Source organism: Piliocolobus tephrosceles, chromosome 13 (genome assembly GCF_002776525.5).
Source record: "Piliocolobus tephrosceles isolate RC106 chromosome 13, ASM277652v3, whole genome shotgun sequence".
In the NCBI taxonomy this organism is placed as follows: domain Eukaryota; kingdom Metazoa; phylum Chordata; class Mammalia; order Primates; family Cercopithecidae; genus Piliocolobus; species Piliocolobus tephrosceles.
This window is the reverse complement of record NC_045446.1, coordinates 16,266,302-16,276,672: the sequence shown is the minus strand read 5'-3', so window position 1 is coordinate 16,276,672 and position 10,371 is coordinate 16,266,302. Positions and strand designations below refer to the sequence as shown.

At 36.1% G+C, this 10,371-nt stretch overlaps 1 protein-coding gene across 1 annotated transcript; it reads left to right on the top strand.

Annotated features, from left to right (window-relative positions):
• Positions 1 to 523: 523 nt before the first annotated feature.
• On the top strand, positions 524 to 1,462 carry LOC111544947 (olfactory receptor 8K3). Its single transcript, XM_023215825.1, has one exon. The coding sequence runs from the start codon at positions 524 to 526 to the stop codon at positions 1,460 to 1,462; it is 939 nt and encodes a 312-aa protein (XP_023071593.1).
• Positions 1,463 to 10,371: the final 8,909 nt, after the last annotated feature.

The following is a 10,371-nucleotide window of genomic DNA, read 5'->3' as shown; positions in this document are numbered from 1 at the left end:
CCATTATCCATCCATTATCTATCTATCTATCTATCTATCTATCTATCTAGCTATCTATCTATCTATCTATCTATCTATGATCTATCATCTATCATCTATCCATGTATCTCATCGGAATTTCTCAACCTTAGCACTATTGATATTTGGGGTTGGGTATTGCAATGGGCTGAGTATTGATTATAGTAGAATGTTTAGCAGCTTACTGGCTTCTAACCTTTAGATGCAACAGTGGCCCACCTCCAAATTGTGATAAATAAAATGTCTCTAGACATTGGAAAATGTTTTCGGGTGAGTAAAATCAAAACCAACTGAAAACTGCTGATCTGTCTTATCTCTTTCTTGAATTATATTTAAACATGTTTTTATTTGTGAGAGGTACATTTGTTTTCAAATGTCGCAAATTGTGAAATGTAGATATATCTTATGTTAGCTTTGCATACTAAAAATGTTCTCAGGTGATGACAGAGGAAATCCATTGACTATGCTGATGTCTCTATCAGAATAGGTTTTCTGATGAACCTGGATGGAACAACCCAATCTAACAACGGTGAATGAATTCATTCTTACAGGAATCACAAATACCGCTGAGCTGCAGGCACCATTATTTGCATTGTTCCTCATGATCTATGTGATCTCAGTGATGGGCAATTTGGGCATAATCGTCCTCACTAAGTTGGACTCCAGGTTGCAAACCCCTATGTACTTTTTTCTCAGACATCTGGCTCTCATGGATCTTGGTTATTCAACAACTGTAGGACCCAAAATGTTAGTAAATTTTGTTGTGGATAAGAATACAATTTCTTATTATTTTTGTGCAACACAGCTAGCTTTCTTTCTTGTGTTCATTGGTAGTGAACTTTTTATTCTCTCAGCGATGTCCTACGACCGCTACGTGGCCATCTGTAACCCTCTGCTATACACAGCAATCATGTCACAAAAGCTATGTCAGGTGCTAGTGGCGATCCCTTATCTCTACTGCACATTCATTTCTCTTCTAGTCACCATAAAGATTTTTACTTTATCCTTCTGTGGCTACAATGTCATTAGTCATTTCTATTGTGACAGTCTCCCCTTGTTACCTTTGCTCTGCTCAAATACACATGAAATTGAATTGATAATTCTGACGTTCGCAGCTATCGATTTGATTTCATCTCTTCTGATAGTTCTTGTATCTTACCTGCTCATCCTTGTAGCCATTCTCAGGATGAATTCTGATGGCAGACAAAAGGCTTTTTCTACCTGTGGAGCCCACCTGACAGTGGTCATAGTGTTCTACGGGACTTTGCTTTTCATGTACGTGCAGCCCAAGTCCAGTCATTCCTTTGACACTGATAAAGTGGCTTCCATATTTTACACCTTGGTTATTCCCATGTTGAATCCTTTGATCTATAGTTTAAGAAACAAAGATGTAAAATATGCCCTACGGAGGACATGGAATAACTTATTTAATGTTTTTCTTTAAATTATTTATAATATGATTCCTATAAATTAGGTTATGGGCATCAATTTTTGCTCTGTATACTTCCAGAAGACATAACTAGCATAACTGATTCAACATATATTTACATATGTTTAATACATGATAGGCTTTTCTAATTGCTATACATAAAACAGTAGAAATATTTGCCTTCTTTGATCGATAGATGAATTGAATTTACAATAAGTCCATTTTATACAACAGTAGAATATGCATGATGGATACAAAGAAAAAGGAGACAAGGAAAGCTAGTATGCTGGGTGGGAGTAGGAAACAGTGGTCATTAGAGAAGGGAATGACAAGGATTCTAGTGTTTCTACCCGCTTTGGAATAATATTTGCAGTGTGTGTGTTTCCATTTGTGTGTTTTCGTGTATATAAGCACTTTCCTTCTGTTTTAGCCTTCATAATTTGCTTGTATATTTTGACATTGCATTTAATACTGGCTGTTTACATGATATGTGATGATTTTAAGTCTTACAACTATGCTCAAATAATTACTATTCCAAATATTAGGATTCCACTGTTTCCTTATCAATGCCTTTATTTGTACATGTAAGTCTGTTAACTGAACATACTTTGTAGCTCAATAACTGGTAAATTCTGATTAGCAACTGATTTTGTTTCAGTTAGCCCATTCTGTTTACATAAGTAGATATTATCAATTATGCTAAAGTTCAGAAGACTTCCATGAAAGTCTCAGGTTTAGTCTTTTTCTCTAGTTGTTCTTGCTTAATAACTGCCTTTTTTCATGGATTTCCCCTTATTTATCTAAAAAAGTAATAAACTGTGGTTAAAATTTGTGTTCCAGTTGTTTTTACATCTTTGAGTAAGAGGACCATTCTGTGATGAGTTAATTTTGTAGTCTCTTTCTCACTGAGTTGACGATCCATAATTTTTGTCAATAAGCACTATATGGAATGTACTATATTTTTATTGACTTCACTGTTTGATTGCATCAGTTGACTGTTCTACATGTACAAAGCAAATAAAAGTAACAAAATGCACTACACCGTACTCCATCTATCTGCTGGCTGTTACAGATGCCCTTTGACAGTTACAGACCTTCACCATGCAAATGAGGTCTGATCTGTATGCAGTGATATCGTTATCTTGCCTTTTGAACATGATTGCTTTCCTTAACTCCCTACATTTTCTTATGCATTTTGATTTCCTTTATTCTTTTTAATAATCCTAATATTTTATTGAAAGTATCAGAGTCTACAATATTTTCTTAGTTCACCATCATAAGATAAAATCCCATGTGCAGCCAAAGAAACATGAATGAATATATCTCATTGGAATAAAGTAAACATTGCATACCACATTGTCATGTGAGGATAAACATTACCATATTGTTAGTGTACTGAATCTTTAAGATGGTCATAGAAATTAACAGGTAATAATAAGATCTCTCACTTACTATTATAGAGATTCTACATGTCTCAATTTAGCCATCACAACAGTTCTGTGAGGTAGGTTCTATTAAAAGTTCCATTTTTCAAATGATAGAGCCTAGATACAGTAAGTAAGTTGTCAGAGATCACCAAAGTAGTAAGTATTAGAACCAAGTTTTGTTGTATTTTTGTGTGTTTAAGAGATAGAATCTCCCTTTGTCGGCCAGCTTGGAGTGCAGTGGCATAACCATAGCTCACTGTAGAATCAAATTCCTGCACTCAAGCAATCCTCTCACCTCAGCCTCCTAAATAACTGGGACTATAGCCATGAGCCACCAATGCCCGTCCTGTTTTTGTATTTTTCACAGAGATGAGGTTTTGCCATATTGCCCATGCTGGTATCAAACCCCTGAGCTCAAAGTGATCCGCCCACCTCAGCCTCCCAAAGTGCTGGGACTTACATGTGTGAGCCACCGTGCCTGGCTCTATATTGTCACTCTCTCACTATTTTAAGACAGGATCTGGCTCTGTTGCCCAGGCTGGAGTGCAGTGGCATGATTTCAGCTCACTGCAACTTCTGCCTCCTGAGTTCAAGCAATTATTATTGTGCCTCAGCCTCCCAAGTAGCTAGGACTACAGGTGTGTGCCACCATGCCCAGCTAATTCTGTATTTTTAGAAAAGGTGGGGGTTTGTCACGTTAGCCAGTCTGGGCTTGAACTCCCTAGCCTCAAGTGATCCACCTGCCTCAGCCTCCCAAAGTGCTGGAATTAAGTGTGTGAGTCACTGCACCCGGCCCTATTTTGTCTCTTAATGTCATTTGTGGATCCAGTGTACCACATGGTGATTGCAGTTTATAATACTGAACTTTTTACTTGAAATTTCATGAAAGAGCAGATTGCAAGAGTCTTCACCACACATACACACACACACACACACACACACACATGCAGGGTGAGCCATGGGTGGTAAAAGATGTGCTAATTAATGTTGTTTTAGTAATCATTACACAATGCGTACACATATAAACACACTGTGCATCTTGAAAATACACATTTTTGTCAATGAAATATTTTCAAAGAAAATAAATGAAAGCAGTGAACTGTGACACATAAAATTAAGTTTCAAAATACATAATCAAAAATAAAATTGACTCAGAAATGCAAACTTATCAGTCCATTTTGACATTTTGAAAGTGTCTATGCTCAAATAGCCATAAAAAGTTGAGTTTGAGTAGAGTTGTAATAAATTGCAGATTGTGAGGATAGCAGAAATTAGCATTAAGTAGTCAGTAATATGCTGAAGACAAAGAAATAATTAGGCAGATTTTATTTCTATTCTAATAAGTTCAATTGTCTTTGAGAAAGAAAGATTGAGGTTGTTTTCTTAATAGGGGAAAGGCACCTCCTGGGAAATGAGGAAGGACGATGACAATTTGGTAAATCCTCAGACTCCCTGGACACAGAGTAAACCATTATAGAGCTGAACAGGCATGCCACAGGTAGAGAAGTTTCAGAAGTCTTGAAACAGGAGGAACTATATTATAATTTCCAGTATATGTTACTGGTGCATTGTGGAACAATGAGGACCACATCGTTCACAATGGTATGTGGTGTTTTCCCCATTTTCCAGTATGTCATATTTGAGCATAAGTTTACATTGTGTTTAGTTAATCTTACCTTTATAAGTTCCCTGATGATAGGATGAAACTATTTGTATATTCTTCAAGTCCCAGCTAAGACACTAGGACACATGATACAATATATGAAATAATAATATAGTAACAGGTACTTGTGGCCTGTGGGGGTCAGATTTAGATCTCAAACAAATTGCCTAACATTATGCCCCAAAACATAACGTTAAAAAAAATGGAAAAAAATCAATCCCAAAATTATCAGAAGGAAACAAATAAAAAAGATCAGAACAGAAATAAATCCAATAAAGAAAAAATATAGAAAAATTAACAAAAATAAGAGCTGGCATTTTGAAAAAATAAACAAAATTGGCAAACTTTCAGCTTGGCTAACAAAGAAAACAAAGGGAAGAGTAAAATAAGAAATGAAAATGGAGCCATTACAATTAATATCTCAAAAATAAAATGGATCATGAAGGACTATTACGAAAATTATATGCCAACAAATTGAATAACTGAGGAAAAGAATAAATTCCTAGCAAAATACAATCTACCAAGATTAAATGAGACATAAATAGTCTAAAAAATATATAGAGATTGAAGTAATGATATAGCTAGGTTCTGTGTCCCCACCCAAATCTATTCTTGAATTGTCATCACTACATGTCAAGGGAGGAATCTGGTGGGAGGTGACTGGGTTATGGGGTGGTTTCCCCATGCTGTTTTTATGATAGTGAGTTCTCAGGAGGTATAATGGTTTTAATAAAAGTGGTGGGCACTTTCCTGTGCCCACAACGTCTCTCTCCTCTGCGTTGTAAAAAGAGATGCTTGTTTCTCCTTTGCTTTCTGCCATGATTGTAAATTTTCTGAGGCTTTCCCAGCCATGTAAACTGTGAGTCAATTAACTTCTCTACTTTATAAGTTACTCAGTCTCAGGTAGTTCTTTAAAGTAGTTTGAAAACAGACTAATACAGAAGTTTGGTAGTTAGAGAAGTGGAGCACTGCTATAAGGATACTTGAAATGTGGAAGCAACTTTGGAACTAAGTAATGGGCAGAGGTTGGAAGATTTCGGAGGGTTCAGAAGAAGACAAGAAGATGTGGGAAAATTTGGAACTTCCTAGAAACTTGTTGAATGGTTTTGACCAAAATGCTGATGGAGATATGGACAATGAGGCCCAGACTGAGATGGTCTCAGATGGAGCTGAGAAACTTACTGGGAACTGGAGCAAAGGTCACTCTTGCTATGCTTTAGCAAAGAGACACGTGGCATTTTACCCCTGCCTGGAGATCTGTAGAACTTTGAACATGAGAGAGATAATTTAGTCTATTTGATGGAAGACATTTTCTAAAAGTTTATGCTTATATGTGTGAAGAAAGAAATGATCTAAAATTAAAAATTATGTTTAAAAGGGTAGCAGAACATAAGAGTTTGGAAAATTTGCAGCCTTACCATGCTGTAGAAAAGAAAAACCAATTTTCTGAGGAGAAACTTAAGCTTGCTGCAGAAATTTGTATAAGTGACTTGGAGCCAAATGTTAATAGACCAGACAATGAGGAAAGTGTCTCCATGGCATTTTATAGAACTTCATGGCAGTCCCTCCCATGACAGGCCCAAAGGCCTAGGAGGGAAAAATCATTTCCTGGGCCAGGCCCAGGGCCCACTGCTGTTCTGTGCAGCCTTGGGACTTGGCGCCCTGCATCCCAGCTGCTACAGCTTCAGCCAAGGATAAAAGGTGACAAGGTGAAGCTCAGGCCATTGCTTCTGTGGGGGCAAATCCGAGGCCTTGGTGGCTTCCACCTGGTGTTGGACTTATGAACATGGAAAAGCTGCAGGCACTCAATGCCAGTCAATGAAAGTAGAGTTTGCTGAGTCAAGCTATGTTATTTTCCTCCTAAAATAAATCCTCCTAAAACACTTTTAAGAGGTATATTTTTTAAAAAGTCAGACATCTCCCCAGTATAACACACAATGTCTGAGATAGAATCTGAAATTGATTGATACACAAATGTATATGAAAATTACAGCAAGGCTTCAAGTAGAAATAGAAGCTGGTTCTTAGTTCTGCTCTTTTTTCAGAACCTCAAGTTTGGATTATGGCATTATTAACTCTCTGGTATCTTCTAACCACCTTATTCCAGATATCCAAAGCTATGTCATATATGTGAGGGTCTCAAGGGAGAGAGAACTTTGTCTTCTAGTGGTAAAACAGCTCTGGATTTTTATCATTGCAGGATTCTGAGACAAAGATAAACATAAATATAAAAACAATAAAACTTTTAGATGAAAATCGGAAAAATTTTTGTTCAGAACACATAATCAAAAGAAAATCAACAAACAAGAAAAAAATAAAAATAGGCATAGACACTTTTAAAAATAATATATACGAATGGTCAAAAAGTACACGGAAACGTGTTATCATTAGTCATCAGGTAAATGAAAATTACGATCACAATAAGATACCAGTTTATTCCATTTTCCATTTCTAACTTAAATACTAAAAAATATTTCTATATCAAATTCAGCTAGAACGTTGAGAAAATGGGGCTCCAAAAAATTACTAGTGGTAATGTAAAATTCAACAATTTTGGAAAACTGTCAGTTTCTTCTAAATTTAAATATATATACTATGATCTAGCAATTTACTCTTAGATCTATAACAAAGAAAAATTAATGCATGTGTCCACAAATATTTTTGTATAGGGGTTTTAATAGTAATTAAAAAATTTTTTTATAGATTTGGGGAATACAATTGCAGTTTTCTTACATCCCCAAACTGGAATATAGGGGTATGGATAGAAAACTATGGTATATTCATAGAGTGAAATACCACGTACCAATACAAACATGAAGTTCAAAAGCAAAATACTGACTAAAAGCAGCAAGATTGAGAGTATGAATCGAACATTTCAACAAACATGAAATTCAAAAACCAAGAAAATATGTCTAGGGATAGGAATCAAAGCAGCAGTTGCCCAGTGATGGGAGGATAGTGTTGTGAGTTATTAGGAAAATTATTCCATGATAGACGTGTCCTAGGATGGGGATTATAGAGCACAAAGGAAATTTCTGGTGTTGAAAATATTCTACATAATGATTTACTTAGTACAAATAATTTTCTTCAAAAATCATTTTGTTGAGTTTCAAATTTCACTGTGTACATTTTCCTCAATTCTATCACATATTGAAGCCATACAGGAAGAATACAAGGATGAAACGTTATGGGAAAGGAGGCATACAGTATTTTACTAGAATTTTCTCCCAATAAGGTCATACTGAACATTATCCAACAGTTGTGGGGATCAGTTCAGGAACCACCACGATTAAGGAAAACACTACACAATGCATTACAGCAATTGTTACAGGTTTCCTATAGAAAAAGATATATGTGATATGTCATATTTATGAAATACATGTATGTGTGTATGTATCACTCCCTTAGATATGAGGCTTTAATTTCAAACCTTTCAATATCAATGAGATTCCAGGAAAATTAGTTTAATCTGCGTTTGATGCTCTCTTAATACGAATATAGTAGTATCTTACATGTGTGGGTTAAATAATACATTTTAACCTAGTGCCTACCACATATTTTTAATAATCAAAGAAAAACTTCCATTTGATGATAGTACCATTTATGATTTCACCATTACTTTTATAACTCAGATTTACTTAGTTAAATGTGATGTCAAAATATTTTCAGCTGTTACTTATAGTTGGCTCTGTGTGAGTGAGTGAAGTCCTTTACGTCATGTGGTTCTCCACAGAACTGTACAGACCATTTATTGTTGTTGCTTTTGGGATATCCCTTATGTATCCTCTCTGGTGAATGTGTAGGGTGTCCTAGGTAATTAGTAGGCACAAAAAGACAATATTTGTAAGTCAGATAATCTGGGCAAAATCATTTGGAGGAATTACAACTTCTTCAGAGAGTAAGAAAAAGAGGAATAAAATTGAACTCTTATTTTATACCATACACATAAACAACAAAAAGTACTTTAAGAAAACGTGTCAAGCCATTAATTCTTCCTATCCAAAGCACAAGTAAACCGGGAGAAGAAAATTCAACTCATTAAAGGTGAGATAAGAAATGGCATATATTTTCACTATCACCCAGGGTTGGTCATTTCTTATGACTACCAACTTCTGATATAGACACATATGGTCAACAAGAGTCGATTCCTCCAAATACACTACAAAACTTCAGTATCGTCTCTGCTAATTGGAGTTCTCTGAACTAATGTGTTGGAGAGCAATAAATCCTATGAATTGGAACAACTGTCCTATACCTATTTGTTTTGTGAGAGTTGAATGTGATGTTTAGATATTTCAAGTAAAGAGAAAGTTAAAATCACCTAAAAAATTTATAAGTAAGCTCATCTGTTTGGATGTATTGAGGTTAGAATTTTTAGAGAAAATACAGGTGATGATATCCAGGTTTGAAAAATAAAAAATATATTAATATGTAATTCAATATTTTAAAAAGAATATTTTATAAGTATTTCTATGGCAATAGTTTATAAACTAAAAATAATTTTAAGGACACCAAATACAAAAATTAAAAATTTTTTTAGTCCTTTCTTTTTCCTCCCGGGCTTCTTCTGTTTCTGAGGGGTTTTGTTTTTTTTAACAATGGGCATTAGAATCATTCATGTAGACTGAAATAGAATGGTTTTTAAGACTTATGAAGTTACTGAGAAAACCCCAAACCTCAAAACATTTCTGATATTACTGTGTCTAAAGATAGAAAAATCAGTCATTTGCATACTTTTTGTATTATTTCTGTCCTAATGTTTGGCCCTACCTTGTTACATTTAAAATATAAACATTAAAATATTAAAAGGAGACCAGAGATACCCTTTTCTATGCAAGAATCATGCACAAAGTGAAAGAGTTCACACATCTTCAGAAGATGCTGACACTGGATATGAAGACACTTAACACAGAATTGTTGGGGTGATCAGACCCAACACCAGGTTGTCCGCGCGATGAAGTCCAGCAGAGTCAAAGGAAAGAGAAAAAGACAGTTTGAGAAAAAAAGTGGGACCAGAGACCATCGTGTGGAGGCTGCGAAGGTCCTGAGCTCTGGGAGGCCACGCTATTTATTGGTGCCCAAACAGGTGATGAGGATGTGGGGGTTGAAAAGAAACAATGTATTAAGTGAATGAGAAACATATGGCTGCTTGAGATAAGGGGAGTGCTAAAAGAAGCCAGCAAGTCTAGCAGACATGGGAGCCCTGCCTCAGCTTCTCTCCCAACGCCTACTTTTCTTTTTTGCAAAAACCACCACAGCTATCATTATTATTAGCAAAAAGTGGCCTCTTTTTTTTTTTTAATTAATTGAGCAAGGCAATTGCCAGTTGGTGATCCAGCTTCAGTTTTCTTAGCCCTTATTCAAAATGGAGTTTCTCTGGCTTGAATGCTTCCTACATATTTCCTCTTTCCCTTTTATAAGAGGACCCTTAATCCTAGGGGTTGCAGAAGGATGAAGATCTGTCTTCTGTAACTTCTTCATGCTGAATAGGGGCGATGATACTCCTGCCTACCTATTAGTAGGGTCTCTTGTATTCAGGGTAGAGAGGAGTTCAGTCAGACAGCATTTGTCCATTAAGCATCTATAGGTAAAACCCTGGTGCTCCAGCACTTTCTCAGCATGGCTCATACTGGGGGAGCCTAGTCCATGGTTGGGATCCATGGGTCCTTCCAGTCGCCTGTTCCATGGTCGTACAACATCTTCAGGGCACCTACGTGGTTTGTTCATCTCCTGCAAAAACACAAGCATACCCTCACCCCCATGTTAGTAAATCTACTGAAACAGAAGCAAAAACTTTTGTGGCTGTAGCCGGGAGGCATGCCATTGCTGAAGCA